Source organism: Pistacia vera, unplaced genomic scaffold (genome assembly GCF_008641045.1).
Source record: "Pistacia vera cultivar Batoury unplaced genomic scaffold, PisVer_v2 Contig405, whole genome shotgun sequence".
NCBI classification, from domain to species: domain Eukaryota; kingdom Viridiplantae; phylum Streptophyta; class Magnoliopsida; order Sapindales; family Anacardiaceae; genus Pistacia; species Pistacia vera.
In genome coordinates this window covers 1,379,908-1,395,959 of record NW_022196230.1, presented here as the reverse complement: position 1 = coordinate 1,395,959, position 16,052 = coordinate 1,379,908, and the positions used below count along the sequence as shown (strand labels likewise).

Genomic DNA, 16,052 nt, shown 5'->3' with positions numbered 1-16,052 from the left:
AAGGAAGGTCACTTTAAGAGGGACTGTCCTGATAGAAGAAAAAGTCAGGGGAAAAGGATGCTAGGGAATTGTAGACATAGCTTCTGATGGTTGAGAGTTCTGATGTGTTAGTTTTTTTCTGAAAATGAAACTGATGCTGAATGGGTACTTGATTCTGGTGTTCTTCCACATGACTCCAAACAGGAGTTTTCTGTCAAACTTTAAGAAACTTGAGTCTGGAAAGGTATGATGGGAAATAATGCAGCTTGTAGAGTCTTAGGAATGGAGATGTAAGGCTGAATCTACATGATGGAAGCTCAAAATGGCTTACTGATGTTAGATACATACCAGACTAAAAAGAAACTTAGTTTCTCTAGGAAGTCTTGATTCAATTGGCTATTGCTATAAAGCTCAAGGTGGAGTTCTTAAGTAACTAAAGGGTCCTTAGTTGTGATGAAGGGTGAGATGAGGAATGGGCTGTATGTCTTAATGGTTCAACTATTACTGGAACAGCAGCAGTATCCTTAACCCAAAAGTCTAATAGACAACCTTATGGCATAGGAGATTAGGGAACATTAGTGAAAAAGGTTTAGTTGCTGGGTAAGCAAAAGGCTCTTGGAGGAGATAAAATAGAAGTTGGCTTTCTGTGATCACTGTATTATGGGAAGATGAACAGAATCAGATTTATGTGGGAACCACTTTCTAAGTCTATTTAGACTATATCCATTCAGATGTTTGGGGACCTACTAAACACCCATCTTTGGGAGGTTTAGATATTTCATCAGCATAATAGATGACTATTCTAGGAGGGTCTGGTGTCTATTCTTGAAAGCTAGGGGAGAAGCATTTAGAAATTCAGAGATTGGAAAGTCATGATTGAAAACCAAACTGGAAGAAAATTAGGAAACTTAGAACTGATAATGGCTTAGAATTCATAAATGAAGATTTTGATAATCTGTGTAGGGAAGTGGGATTCTGAGCATAGGACTGTAAGGCACACACCCCACAGAATGGTTTAGCTGAAAGGATGAATAGGACTATCCTAGAAAGGTTAGAAGCCTATTATCCTGTTCCAAGTTACCCACCAAGTTCTGGGCAGAGGCTGCCCACACTGCAGTTTACCTTATTAATAGAATACCCTCATCTGCTATTAGTTTAAAAACACCCATGGAAAATGGTCTGGGCATCCTGCAAACTATGTAACCTTAGGTTTTTTGGCTGCACAGTTTTTGTTCATGAAAAAACTATAAGTTACAACCAAGGGCTATTAGATGCATTTTTCTGGGATATCCTGATGGCATTAAGGTTTAAATGTTGGGATATTGGAGGGAAAAAGTGTATCATTAGTAGAGATATGTCGATTTAATGAAGATTGTTGGTATTTTGGGTCAGGAAAGAGTAACAATGCAACAGACAGAGGTCTTAATCTGGATCTAGGTGGAGAATTTTCAAGTCTGAACAATCCTGTTTCAGATTCCCATACCCAGAGGAAGAGTCTAGCTTAGGTGAAAATGGTGATAATGATGCTGATGGACATGACTTGCAAAATTATCAACTAGCTAGAGATAGGGAAAGAAGGGAAATTAGACCACCTGGAGTACTCACATGCTGACATGGTAGCATTTGCTCTTCAAATTGCTGAAGAGATTGATGATGAGCCTAGGACTGTTAAGGAAGCCATGATTAGTAAGAGTCTAGGGAATGGAAACTTGCCATGCAGGAGAATATGATTCTTTATCAAAAATCAGCCCTGGATCCTAGTTAACAAACCTGAAGGCAGTAGAGTGTTTTAAGTGTAAATGGGTTTTCAAAAGGAAAGAGGGAATACCAGGGGTAGAAGCACCTAGGTTTAAAGCTAGTTTGGTAGCCAAGGTTTTACACAGGTTGAAGGATTGTTATAATGAAATTTTCTCACCAGTTGTGAGACATACCACTATCAAATTCTCCTAGCCTTAGTAGCTCAGTTTGATTTAGAATTGGAACAATTAGACATCAAAACTGCCTTCTTGAAGGTGATTTAGAAGAAAGAATTCTGATGGAGCAGCCTGAATTGTTTGAAAAGGGTCTACAAACCGGTTTGTTTGTTGAAAAAAATCGCTGTATGGTTTAAAGCAGTCACCTAGGCAGTGGTAAAATAAAATTGACTGGTTATGGTGAATGCTGGATTTATTCGAAGTAGCTTTGATGGTTGTTTTATTTAATTGTTTGTATGGGAGTGCTACATTTATCTACTTTGTATGTAGATGATGCTTGTTGCTTGTAAGATCTTTCTGAAATTGCTAAGTTTAAGGAAGAGATGAGTAGACATTTGAAATAAAGACTTAGGGCACTAAGAAAATCCTAGAATGAATATTGAAAGGGATAGAAAGATTGGAAAATTGATCTTGTCACAAAAGGAATATGCTGGAAAGTTATCAGGAAGTTTAATATGAGCAATTCCAAACCTGTCAAAACACCCTTAGGACAGCACTTTAACTCAGTTCAGTTCAATGCCCAGAAACGAAAAAAGGCGGAAAGAACTGTATTCCGTATGCAAATGCAATAGGGAGCTTGATGTATTGTGATGGGTTGTACTAGACCTGATTTAGCCTTTGCAGTTAGTTCTGTAAGTAGTTTATGAGTAATCCTGGGAAGAATCATTGGGAAGCGTGTAAAATGGTTGCTTAGGTATGGGGGGGTACAATACTACTGGTATTGTTTACAGTAGGGAGCAAAATCAGGGAAATATCATGTAGGATATGTGGATGCTGATTATGCAGGAAATATTGACAATAGAAATCCATGACTGGTTTCTGTTTTTCTCTTTGGAATAATCTGGTTTCTTGGAAAGCTAACCTGCAGGCAATTGTTACTTTGTCAACTACGGAAGCAATAAACGTTCCATTACAGAGGCTGTTAAAGAGGCAATGTGGCTCAAGGAATGCTTGAAGAAATGGGTTTGAACCAGCAGCAGTTCCAATCAAGAGTGACAGCCAAAGTGCAATATTCTTATGTAAAAATCAGTGTTTCATGAGAGATCAAACACATTGATGTCAGGTTGCATTTTATAAATTTGATTGAAGATAAAGCATCAGGTGGAGAAGTTCCTGTCGTGAAAACCCTGCAACAGTTTTACCAAGTCTGTTGTTTTGGAAAAGTTAAGGCTCTTTAAGAGCCATCTTCACATTGAAGAAAAGTAGAAGGAATTTCCAGGGCAGTAAGTGAGGGCAATAATCAAGTGCCAAGGTGGAATTTGTTGTTGAGGTGGCATTGATTTATGCCATGTGGAACAAAGTTTGAAAAGGGCAGTCAAAGGTGTTTTGCCAAAAGCTAAGGGCAGTTCCGTAAAACTCCAGCCTTCAATAAACCTAATTTCTTAGTTTTTTTGTGTTCATTTCGTTTGGTCTGGAACTTTCTCTCTTGGTTAACAGAGAGAGAAAGTTTGTTGCAAGATGAGGATGCGCTGAGGTTTCGAACAGCGTTGATTGAATCTACGGTTGTGGTAGGTCTTAGCTGGTTTTTTTTTTCTGGTTCTTTGTTCTTCTGTATAAATAGTTTTACTAATGCTTGTTATTGGGTGTGTTTATGAGGGTGTACGAGATCTGGGTTTCAGAGGGGTATACACTGTGTAAAGGGTGAGCGTATCTCTGTAAGAATCTCTTTATTCTCATAGTGAAAACTTTCTTACTGCCCTGAAGAGTGGACGTAGTAATCTATAAGATTACCGAACCACTATAAATCTCTGTCTCTCTTTTTTCATCTTTATTTTGCTTCATATTATGTGGTTTAAAACTGCTGTTTATGTTCTATTATCTGCTGCTTGAATCTGGTTTTTTTTGCCTTATACTGGTTCTGTGATTGGTCTCTTGTTTCAACAGTCTTTGGTTTGTGTTTTTTTATTCGAGTGGCTTTATTTAAAACTGGGTTGATATACGTTACCAAGAAATGGTGGAGAGTGATCGAAGATTGTTTTCATGTTTATCAATTCTTCAAGGTTCCAGAATTCAACGAAAACATGCAAGAGAATCAGCTGTATCGCAAAGTCTATGTTTATTTAAATTCTTTAACATCCATTGAAGACTCAGATTTCACCAACCTTTTCACCGGAAAAAAGTCCAACGAAATCATCCTCGGCCTCGATCCTAACCAAATCATCGAAGATGATTTTCTTGGAGCTCGGGTTTTTTGGATAAACCAAGAAAAGAATGATACAAATGCTTGCAGAACCTTCGTCTTGAAGGTAAGAAAAGCTGATAAACGAAGAATTCTGCGTCCCTATCTCCAACACATACACACTGTATCCGATGAGCTCGACCAGAAGAAGAAGGATTTGAGACTCTACGTAAATATCCAAAATCATCATAGCCAAGAGGGACGGTGGAGATCTATCCCCTTCACTCACCCTTCAACTTTCGAGACGATTGCCATGGAGTCTGATCTCAAAAACAAGGTAAAATCTGATCTTGAGTCATTCCTTAAAGCCAAACAATTCTATCATCGACTAGGCCGTGTTTGGAAACGAAGTTTCCTGTTATACGGTCCTTCAGGTACAGGAAAATCAAGCTTTGTGGCAGCCATGGCTAAATTTTTATGCTACGATGTGTACGACATCGATCTTTCAAGAGTCTCAGATGATTCAGATCTCAAAATGCTTTTGTTGCAAACAAAAAGCAAGTCTGTGATCCTAATCGAGGATCTTGATCGGTTTTTGGCTAATAAATCAACGGCGGTGAGCTTATCTGGGGTATTAAACTTTATGGACGGAATATTAAATTCTTGCTGTCTGGAAGAAAGAGTTATGGTCTTTACAATGAACGGTAAAGAGCTTATCGACCCGGCTATGCTTCGGCCTGGACGCATAGATGTTCACATTCATTTTCCATTATGTGATTTCTCAGCTTTTAAAACATTAGCAAATAGTTATTTGGGACTTAAAGATCATAAATTGTTTCCCCAAGTAGAGGAGGTTTTTCAAAGTGGGGCAAGTTTAAGTCCAGCAGAGATTGGTGAGTTGATGATAGCCAACAGAAACTCGCCTAGTCGAGCCCTGAAATCGGTAATCACGGCTTTGCAAACAGACGGTGATGGCAGGGGGTCTTCCAATATCGGACGGCGATTGTATGATAGTTGGTCGAGGAAATCATTGGATGAAACGGGTGATTCTAGTTCGATGTTTAGGGAAAATACTGTGAAGGAATTTAAAAAGTTGTACGGTTTGTTAAGGATTAAGAGCAGTAGAAAAGCTCAATCGTGTGATTTGTCTGATGGGCAAAAGGAAGGCTGATCATGCGGTGGATATTTGGGGTCACGTGTTTCAATTGTCAATTGTAAATCGAGAAATGTGGATGAAATGTATCCAATGATGCTCTGGCAAAAGGGGGAGAATTATACAGGGCAAAAGTTTAGCATATAGTTGATATTCTGTCCTTGTTGCTTTAATGTTTTGTTGGTAGCTAATATTCAGAAATAGATTTTGTTGTAATTATTATTCTGTATTCAATTTTTTTGGCCTTAACAGCGTAACATTAATGGTTTATGCTTAATATGGAAAGCACTTCCAAAAAAGCAGTTTCTTTTTGACGAGTTTTTGGTTGTAGAATTAGCCTTATATTACATGTAAATTTTACATTAACACTGAATTTGATTATGTAAAAGTGAGATTGAAAAGAAATAAAATCTTCATGGAGATACGCTGGGACTGGGATATCTTAAAAAGATGGAACTGGGTAATTTTGTTTTGTTGTTAGATGGCGATACTGACGGGCCTGAAAATAGAGAACTGTGCTGGCTTTTTGCAAATGAGGACTCGGCAGAGGCACGTATCAACAAAAACAGAACTGTGATTTAAGTATGGAAATGGGTGTTTTTTCCTCATTTATGGTGTGATGCTCGACCTTTTCTGATGTGAAATGTAAAGAAGATCCAACATTTTTCTTCATCTCATCATTATTGATGATCATTTCACTCCTCTTGTTTTGGTCACGTTTCTTTAGTCTTTGGAGTTTAGGCGTTTAGAATCAACCCCCCGTCGGCAAATGAAATAACCCAACCTTGTGAGAGACGCTCATTTAATTGTAAAATAAATACGGGATTAGCGTTTCATAAATTCTGGTTTTTGGATGTTACTAGCTGTCGATGGATAATTTTATTACCTGTCAAAAATGGCAGAGACATTACCTGACCTTCATAATGTCCCACTATCAACAACATTTGGGAGATTGTATTGGACAAATATGGTCAATTTACTTACTAAAATTAAATTATGAAAAAGGCCTATATTTTGATTATGAATGAAATTGGTTGGTCCAGTTGATATACTGGATCAAGTTGGTGTTAGAAAAGAGATTGAGCAAGTTGTACAAGCGTATAGCTAGCAATAGCATGAATAACTGAATTTTTCTGCCACTCTAGACATGCCCCACCACCTCACGAGCTCAAAGCCAGCAGCCTGTGGGTTCCCAACTGCACTGCCTTAATAATGACCCCTAACGCACATACCTGCCTGAAATGAGTCATTATATATAAATTAATCTATAAAGTAATCTCAATTACTATACTTGTGAACATGAATGATGAAATCAATCCCAGAACATGTTCGGAACCGTGCATAATAATTCGATACACGTAAGCACGAATGAGAAGGTTCCCTAATCCCTACCCAATGGGGAACCTTCGACTCCACTCTATACGTACTTACAAGAAACCTTCTCTTTTTTTTGTCATTGAAAAAAATAAAAATAATTCAATTATATAAATAATAATTGTTGGTTTGGTTTGAAGGACGAGAGACAGAGCACTACTCCAACAAACATCATAGTTGTATCAGTTAACAAGATATAATTGAAGTGAAGAAAATGATTTAAGAATATAATTTTTTTTTTTTCTTCATTTTTCGGTTTGAAAAAGCTGTCTTGAGTTAGGTTGTCTGATGGTATCGCTTCTTTCATGATGGAAACACTTTGCATTTTATATTTGTTTTGATAAGAAAGAAGCGAAAGAGAACCAATCATTATTTACAGACCTAACGACTCCTTCATCAATGCATTATAAGTTACTCAAGTGGGGTATTCTGTCCATTTATCAAGATTACGCGGTAATTAATCAAAAAAGCGAAACATATAAAGCAGAAAGCACCCCCCCATTACTTTAGAGAGACAACTAGGCCCCAAAGCTTTAACATGAAACAGATAAAGCTAATCAATTTTGATTTTTATTCGTTTCAATGATGTCGATGACTTAAATTACATCCTTGTTAGGCCTATTCTACCCCAAATTATGCTCTTGACTTGACACCCTTTTTAAACTTCATTCTCATCATTAAAAATTATATCTTCACATTTTAAAGATAATCCAACGTAATCAACACACACTTGACTTGGCACCCTTTTTAAACTTCATTCTCATTATTAAAAATTATATCTTCACATTTGAAAGACAATCCAACGTAATCAACACACACTTTGTATCAAATTTTAAAAAATAAAAAAATGAAATAATACTCGATAGGCTGTCAGCTCAAACTTTGGGCTGAATTGGTGTCATGCTAAACAGAATTGGGCCAAGAATGTCCAAGACCCACTTGGTTACTCCTACTACCAAACTCAAAACGTTTGTATAAATGTGAAGACAAGCACAAGACATTTAAAAGACAAGCAAAAAAGAAAAATATACAGTGAAGCTGACTCATACATTGCCACTGGGACGCCTCGAAATTAAAATCCACAAGAACAAGTGGATAATTTCTTCATCTCACTAATTTCTAATTCAGGCCCAGATATAACATCAATCTTGGAACCTTTAAGCATGGCTGCATCAGTTTTGTCATTGCTACATTCCAATTCCTTCTTAGAAACCACGCTATAAATTTCTTCTAGTAGTCTAAGGAAAGCAGTTTCAACATTGTCCCCATTAAGTGCAGATGTCTCTGAGAAAAACAACCCTTGATCCTCAGCAAATTCAACTGCATCTTCTGTTGGAACTGCTCGAAGGTCTACAAGATCTGACTTGTTTCCAATGAGTATGATTCTAATGGAATTATCAGCATGGGCTCGGAGTTCCTCCACCCACCGAGCAACATGATCAAATGACTGCCTTTTTGTTATATCATAAACTAGCATTGCTCCTAGTGCACCTCTGTAGTATGCACTTGTCACAGCCCGGTATCTATTACACACAAACTATGCAATTAAATTCGATATTGAAACCAAATGTCAAATATTTATCTAATACAGAAATTTATATTGACAATATACTAACAAAGGCGAAAAAACAAAAAAATAAAGATATAAAAATATAAAAATATTTTCTTATTTTCTTAATAATTAATCTAATTGATGATTTTTTTAATGACTTTTATACATTGGTTTTGACTTGTTATGCTGGCATCTCTGATCTCTGATAAGATTAAGCTGTGTTAGGAAAAATGTTAAAAAGATGGTCAATTTCACAGAAATGTCTTTGGTTTATTGGTAATTGGCCAGATGAATTCCACAACAATTCGACTCCATTTTCTGTTAAACTGATTACTTCCTGTTAAGACCTTAGAATCACTCACATTTAAAATCTAAGCAATAGTTGAGGATTCAAGGAAAAATAATAATAACAATAATAAAAAAAAATACTCAGGAATTTAGGGGAAGAGACAGAGAAGGATGGAAGAAAAAACCTTTCCTGGCCAGCAGTGTCCCAGATCTGAGCTTTGATGAGCTTCCCTTTGATAGTGACAGTCCTAGTTTGGAACTCAACACCAATTGTTGATTTAGAGTCGAAGCTAAACTCATTCTTGGTAAACCTTGACAGTATCTGAGTCTTTCCCACCGCCGAGTCTCNTTGGCCAGATGAATTCCACAACAATTCGACTCCATTTTCTGTTAAACTGATTACTTCCTGTTAAGACCTTAGAATCACTCACATTTAAAATCTAAGCAATAGTTGAGGATTCAAGGAAAAATAATAATAACAATAATAAAAAAAATACTCAGGAATTTAGGGGAAGAGACAGAGAAGGATGGAAGGAAAAACCTTTCCTGGCCAGCAGTGTCCCAGATCTGAGCTTTGATGAGCTTCCCTTTAATAGTGACAGTCCTAGTTTGGAACTCAACACCAATTGTTGATTTAGAGTCGAAGCTAAACTCATTCTTGGTAAACCTTGACAGTATCTGAGTCTTTCCCACCGCCGAGTCTCCGATTACCACCACCTTAAACACATAGTCTATTTTCTCATGAAGAATATTATTCTGTTGATGATGGTGATTCTCAGTCCCATGATCACCATTCATCTCTTGATTCATTTTCACTGCACAAACTCAGAGTTAACCTAGAACACGAAGCAAGCTACCTGAACTCTCTTGAATCTACTTTCTTTTCTTCCACTCTACTGTCTTGGCCTTTAGTGTTAGCTTGGTGGTAAGTGGGAGTAAGTAAAGGGTCAGAAGAAAGATTGAAAAAGGATTGGCAGACAAAATTTGTTTCAAGGGTGGTCTCTACTTTCTGAGCAGTAAATGCGAGAAAAATATACCATAGTAACATTAATTTATAGTAATTGTTAATCTACAATAAAAAGAAAAAAAATGTAAAATATATAAAGTTAAATAAAATTATAATAAGGAAAATGTTTCCTATTTCATTTCAGTGACCGGTGAATGGTGAAAAAGAGAGGTTGTGGTTCAGTCCTTTTCCTATTTCAAAGCATTATCATGGAGGTTACCATGCAATGATAATTTATTAATTTATAAATTAACTTTTTAGTTCAAAAAAAATTGGGGGGCCTCAGTCCGAGCATTTTTGGTTAGTGGGAATTAATTTGGATTTGGAATTACGCGGAAAAAAATACTCGTGTCTTAATTCATGGCTTAATCAAAGGTTTAAAGCGGTTTTAAAAGTAATAAAGTAACAAGAGTTGGTACTTAATCATGGGATCAGCATCCTACTTTCCAGAATAGTAGAATTTTGTCATGCCGTTGAGGAGTATGGACATTTCAAGTTTCAAGACCTTCCTATTTTTATTTCTTAAATAATATTTAAATATTTTATCAGTAACATATTTTCTAGTTATTTAATAGGGGGAACGACTTACACATATCCAAAGTTTGTTGTATAGACAAAGTGATATCCAAAAGGTTTGGAAATGACAAACACTTACTTTCCGTCATGTTCTGTTAGGAATTTATATCTACTAAAAGACAAAAATAGTGAAAAGACTGAAATACCCACTGATCTCCATTCCCAACACGCGCCAGCAAGAGCTAGTGCCACTGTTTATCAACGAACTTAGCAGAAAAATACTAAATCCGATCAAAAAATCAATCGATGATGCAAGAGGGCTGTGCAAACGGGCTTGGGGTGAGAATGAATACGGAGAAAAAGATTTAAAATTTAAAAATTTTGTGATTGTAGATGAAATTACTATATTATCTTTTAGCAGACATAAATCTCTAACAGAATATGACAGAAAGTATTTGTTTATTATTTTTAAACCTGGGTATCAATTTATCTCTATGTCAAACTTTGGGTAGGTGGAAGTCGTTCGGCCATTTTAATATGGTTTATGTTATATCAATCTTATCTATATTGTATTTGTATTTGTATCCATTACATGTTATCATATCATGTATGATAATAAAATATTAGAGCGACTGGTAGATAGCTGATTGGTCCAGCGACTTGCCCATACTAATCAATCAAGTTGGCATTAAAAGAGGAATAATACTTTGGGTACTAACATATGGGTACTAATCTGTGTACTAACTAAAACATAGTACGAGTACTATGCATAAGTTAGTACACAGATTAGTACCCATCCATTAGTACCCATAGCATCACTCTTAAAAGAGAGGTAAGAGACAGCCATTATATTCTCTTAATCAGTAAGTCTCAATGTTCAGAGATAGCCATTTTACGAAAGGAATGTAAAGCAACAATTTATTCCCATGACCAATATATGAATTATGAAATACAAATCACATTCAAAATTTATTAGTTTTCCTTTTCTATTAATATTTGTTATAACGATGGGTTCCAGCTATTAGCTTTAATGTCAAACATGGTGGCTGCAAGTTCTATGATTGTTCAACAGAAGAGGGGGAGAGAACCCATAACATAAACAACATTTGAAACTTCTAAAGCTTTATTTAATTTATCTTTAGATGGGAAAAGTGGACCTTCTAATGTTTGCACCGACAGAATTTGTTACAGTGAATCACCAGGGACCCTACACCGTTGCAGGAAAGTAAAATGTAGAAAATTATACTTCAACTCGCAATGCCATTCACATTCAGCCATTTTCTTTTCTTTTTCTTTTTAAACACTTCATTTGACAGAAAGAGAAAGGAATGCTTCTGATATTGCCAAATGGGAGCCACCGTGCAATTGACCTTTGCTGGCTCTGCAAATCTCTATGTGGATTTCCATCATGGTCCAGTCTGGCTCCATGTAAACCACCTGAACCCAAAACACACACAAAATGAACCTAGCAGTGGCACGATTCATGAACATCGGCATACCATTTACATTATTTGCTCATGTCAATGATTGAGGTGAATCTTATTGCTGTTGCTTAACTGCTGACAGATTAGATTAACACGCTGACCCAAATCCATTTGGAGTGAGGCCGGAAAACTTTCATTGGGCTTCGGTTGTAGGCCTGCCTAAATTATAACAAAGAGGAGGGATTATCTTTTTTTATTATTCGTCAATTTTTATTTATTTTTAATGGTTAAGTAATTGTAATACAAATTATTTAAACTATCTCTGACTGAATTGAATAGTTCGATAGAGATTTTTGAATGTATTATTTAAGAGGTCTTAAGTTTGAATCCTTCTTCAAATGTTAATAAGAATAGATATTGAAGTTTTTATTCAACTAATAGTTTTAGGGTCTCGAAAGATTAATTGAAGTGCGCTTAAGTTGGTTTGGGCACTTTCTGTCATTAAAAAAAAAATAAAATTATTTGTCTTTAATTCAATAAAATTAAATGGATTTGGATAAAAAGTTAGAACTAATTATTTTTAAGATCAATAAGTTATTTTAATCTAAGCAAAAATTTATGCTATAATAGCTTGAGTCTAAATTAATTACTATTTTGCTATTGTGTATTAAAATTACCAAATTACTGTATATGAAATAAATCTTTTTTAAATTTTAATATGTTTATTTAAAGAGTAATGCTATGGTTACTCACCATCTTATTATCTTTTGTAAATATCGTATAGTATAGATATTATAAGTATAGTATCAATATTATGTATAATTTTAACAAAGATAATATACCGATCAGTAAAACTCGTGAGTAAGTATAGTATTTCTGTTATTTAAAAAAGGTTTCTCATTTTTTCCTTCAATATTAAATCAAGATTTCTAATGATGTATACTTCGGTTCGCTGGCTGGAATTCAACCACATCTTTCCGTGCTGCAAAAAACAAAAAAAACAAAATTCCAGATTTTCTCCCCCAAGCAAAAAGATTGGTTTTCTGTATGTGCTCTGATAATCTCCATGGATACTCTTTCAAGCTCTGTTTCAACTCTCAAAGTCCCGGTTCTGCACGCAACACCTCGTGAATTATATCACTTCAAAGCTCCCCCCGTATCTCACCAACTCCATCAACACCATTCCCACATCTCTTCAACAACTAAACCCAACAAAACCACCAGTTCCTTCCCTCACAAGAACCTTACTTTTCCATTAATCAGTTCCTCCGGGACCTCCTTCCCCAAGTCAGTATCTCCTAATATCTATCGAAGACCCGCCAGCGGTTATGCCGCCGCTCTTCTTGACAAAGCTCTATGCCACGGTTCACTTGAAGCAGTTCAGAAAGACGTACAAAGATTATTAAGGTTGTTCAAGAATGAGAAAATTCAAGCTATCTTAATTGAACCGCTTATGGGTGACAAAGAGAAGGGAGAAATTGTGAAGGAAGTGGTCAATACAGGGAAGATTAATAGATACTTGGCGGGTGTATTGAGGATGCTTATTGAGAGGAATAAAGCAGGGATGGTGAGTGAGGTTTTGGAGGAATTTGGGAGGATTTGCAATGAGTTAATTGGGACTAGAGTTGTTTTTGTATCATCGGTGAAGAAGATGGAGGAAGATGAACTGTTTTTGATTGCTAAGAGAGTGTAGAGGTTTAGTGGGGCTGCAAAGGTGAAGATAAAGAATTTGGTTGACCAGAGAGTTCCATCTTCTGTTGTTTAAAACAAATGCAACATATAAGTTGCTGCAAAAATTTGTAATTGATGTCGTTACTGCTGAATGAGAATTTCTGATATAGCTAGTTGAATTTGTATATCCTGTTAGATGAATCAAAGTTAGGTATCTAATTCAAAGCTCAATCTGACTTTTAGAGCCGCATGTCCTTCTATCTGATCAACAATTAAATCAATCTTTCTTATAATCCAACTGACTCGTTAGCTCATTCTTAAAATATAAATTTAAGTAATAAAATAATATTTTTAAAAGCTCATGAGTGTGAAAATGTCATTAAGTTTTGTATAGTCGTATATATTAACTCTATCCTATGCTACAAGTCTCCTTTCCCCTTTACGTCTTCTTAATAACCCCTTAAATTCAGTAACTTGAGAAGTAACCACATCTCCCAAAAGTGGTGGTGAGATGTTGCGTAACCACTTCTTCAAGATCACAATCACCTCCCCCGTCCACTCCATGCGGACCGCTCGTCATTCGCTTTCCACCGTGACACCACCAATCAAACCCTGGCCTCAACGCCTCTACCCCAAACGCCTAGTCTCCATGATCTCCCGACAACAAAATCTCGATCTTGCCCTACAAATATTCGTCTACGCCGGCAAATTCCATCCCAACTTTTCCCATACTTACGATACATACCACTCAATCATATACAAACTCTCTCGTGCTCGTGCCTTTGACGCCGTCGAATCTCTCCTCTCAGAATTACAACAAAAACCAGAAATTAAATGCGGTGAAAATTTATTCATCGATGTAATTCGTAGTTACGGACTAGCTTCCCGTCCTGAATTAGCTGTAAAAGCATTCTTACGCATAAAAAAGTTTAACGTCCAACGTTCGGTGAGGTCGTTAAATACATTGTTAAACGCTTTAGTGCAAAATAAGCGGTACGATTTGGTTCATTTAATGTTCAAGAATTGTAAGAACAAGTTTAACGTTGTTCCCAACGTGTTTACTTGTAACATTCTGATTAAAGCGCTTTGTAAGAAAAATGACGTTGAGGGCGCGATTAAGGTTTTAGATGAAATGCCATCAATGGGGATGGTACCTAATGTGGTGACATATACCACGATTTTAGGAGGGTTTGTTTGGAGAGGAGATATTGATGGTGCTAAGGGAGTTTTTGCCGAGATTTTGGATCGTGGGTGGGCACCTGATGCGACGACTTATACAGTTTTAATGGATGGATATATTAAGCAAGAGCGATTAATTGATGCTGTTAAGGTAATGGATGATATGGAAGATAACGGTGTTGAGCCTAATGATGTTACTTATGGGGTTATGATTGAAGGTCTCTGTAAGGGAAAAAAATCCGGTGAAGCACGTAACTTGCTTGATGATATGCTTGAGAGAAAGTATGTGCCGAGTTCATCCCTCTGTTGTAAGGTAATTGATTTGCTGTGTGAGGAGAGGAAGGTTGAAGATGCTTGTGAGTTGTGGAAAAGGCTTTTAAAGAAGAACTGTATGCCGGATAATGCCATTTCAAGTACACTTATTCATTGGCTTTGTAAAGAAGGGAAAATTTGGGAGGCCAAGAAGTTATTCGATGAGTTTGAAAGAGGTTCGATTCCGAGTTTGTTAACGTATAATACGTTGATTGCAGGATTGTGTGAGAATGGGGAATTGACCGAGGCAGGCAGGCTGTGGGATGACATGGAGGAGAAAGGGCACGAGCCGAACGCTTTTACTTACAACATTTTGATAAAAGGGTTTTGTAAGATCGGTAATGCAAAGGAGGGGATTAGGGTTTTAGAGGAAATGTTGGATAAAAAATGCTTACCCAATAAATCGACTTTTTCTTTATTGATCGAGGGTCTTTTTGAGTCAGGAAAGGAAGGAGAGGTTAGTAAGGTTGTGTCTATGGCAATGGCTAGTGGAGACGTTGACAGTGATTCTTGGGATTTTTTCTTGACTAGGATCATTGGTACTCTGGATAATGGGGTTGATACTCTGGATAGATTATTGGTAGAGAATGCTACTTAGACATAAGCTTTGGGCTCATGGTAAATTGCACATCTGGAGAAAGTTGGAAAATGCCTACACCCGGCCCTCAATTTCGGCATTTGGAACGACATTCAAAGAAAGACTTCTAAGACGATTTGGATTGATGACTGAGCATTTAGATCCAAATTATGTGAAGTAATTGAGTGCAGACTTGAATTGTGTGGACATTCGAATTGCCCTTTTTGAGGTGTCAAGATTTCGTCATGAGGGACTTAATCAACGAACCAAGAGGAGAAGTGGTGAGTAGTGGTAGCTCACCGTAGTTTGACGGAGACGTATTTAGAAGGGAGATTCTGTTGGAGATATATTATTGCAGACACACAGCAGACGTTTTGCTGACAATGGAAAGTTGATTGGCATTGACTGCAGCAGTGGTTTATTAGATTTTCTGAAGCTTTTGCCAACTTACATAAAACGCGTCATTGTTTCTCCAAAATTAAGTTGCTTTATTTTTATTTAGTGGGAACGGCTATGATTGTTCACAATGCAACTGTTTGAATTGCTGAAAATTATGATTAAAACGAAATGGAGCAAAGGACAATTTTGCTGTGGATTCAGGTAACCTCCAAGTAAACACTCGACTTCATGCATTTGTCCATATCAGATTGTTGGTTCTTTTTGCAGTTATGAACATTCCTAGGAAATGTTTGACCGACTTTACCTCAGAAACAATGGATTGCCGCAATTGTGGCCATAGACTAATTTCTGAAACTAAGTCATTGTTTCCTAAAATTATTCAACAGTCCAACTGGCTATTCATTTTTATGGGGGATACGATGCCTTATGATCTCAAAACCGTTTAGATATCTAATTTATCAAATTCAACTATACTGTTGGTTAGGATATTTTTTTTTGGGTATCCGAATGTGTCTGAATCAATTTATACG

The 16,052-nt window shown here is 36.6% G+C and overlaps 4 protein-coding genes across 5 annotated transcripts; 3 read left to right on the top strand and 1 right to left on the bottom strand.

The window, feature by feature from the left end:
• Positions 1 to 3,793: 3,793 nt before the first annotated feature.
• Positions 3,794 to 5,458, top strand: LOC116142128 (AAA-ATPase At2g46620; the record flags this gene model as incomplete). The annotated part of the gene is made up of 1 exon (XM_031427572.1): positions 3,794 to 5,458. A coding segment is annotated over one exon (1,449 nt), but the record flags the coding sequence as incomplete, so codon positions are not given.
• Positions 5,459 to 7,403: 1,945 nt separating this feature from the next.
• On the bottom strand, positions 7,404 to 9,446 carry LOC116142098 (ras-related protein RABA3-like). 2 transcript variants are annotated; one of them, XM_031427548.1, is made up of 3 exons: positions 9,117 to 9,446; positions 8,624 to 8,760; positions 7,404 to 8,121 (listed from the first exon to the last, which is right to left on the bottom strand). In XM_031427548.1, exons 1-3 carry the CDS (start codon positions 9,246 to 9,248, stop codon positions 7,671 to 7,673), a joined length of 720 nt encoding a protein of 239 aa, XP_031283408.1. In that variant the 5' UTR covers positions 9,249 to 9,446; the 3' UTR covers positions 7,404 to 7,670. The 2 variants fall into 2 exon arrangements, with proteins under 2 accessions (XP_031283408.1, XP_031283407.1); XM_031427547.1 differs by lacking the exon at positions 8,624 to 8,760 and having other exon boundaries at positions 8,980 to 9,446.
• A 2,885-nt stretch (positions 9,447 to 12,331) lies between these two features.
• Positions 12,332 to 13,240, top strand: LOC116142100 (ATP synthase delta chain, chloroplastic). Its single transcript, XM_031427549.1, has one exon. It carries the CDS (start codon positions 12,451 to 12,453, stop codon positions 13,075 to 13,077), a length of 627 nt encoding a protein of 208 aa, XP_031283409.1. The 5' UTR covers positions 12,332 to 12,450; the 3' UTR covers positions 13,078 to 13,240.
• A 289-nt stretch (positions 13,241 to 13,529) lies between these two features.
• On the top strand, positions 13,530 to 15,837 carry LOC116142097 (pentatricopeptide repeat-containing protein At5g16420, mitochondrial). The gene has a single exon (XM_031427546.1). The coding sequence runs from the start codon at positions 13,567 to 13,569 to the stop codon at positions 15,142 to 15,144; it is 1,578 nt and encodes a 525-aa protein (XP_031283406.1). The 5' UTR covers positions 13,530 to 13,566; the 3' UTR covers positions 15,145 to 15,837.
• The last annotated feature ends 215 nt before the right edge of the window (positions 15,838 to 16,052 follow it).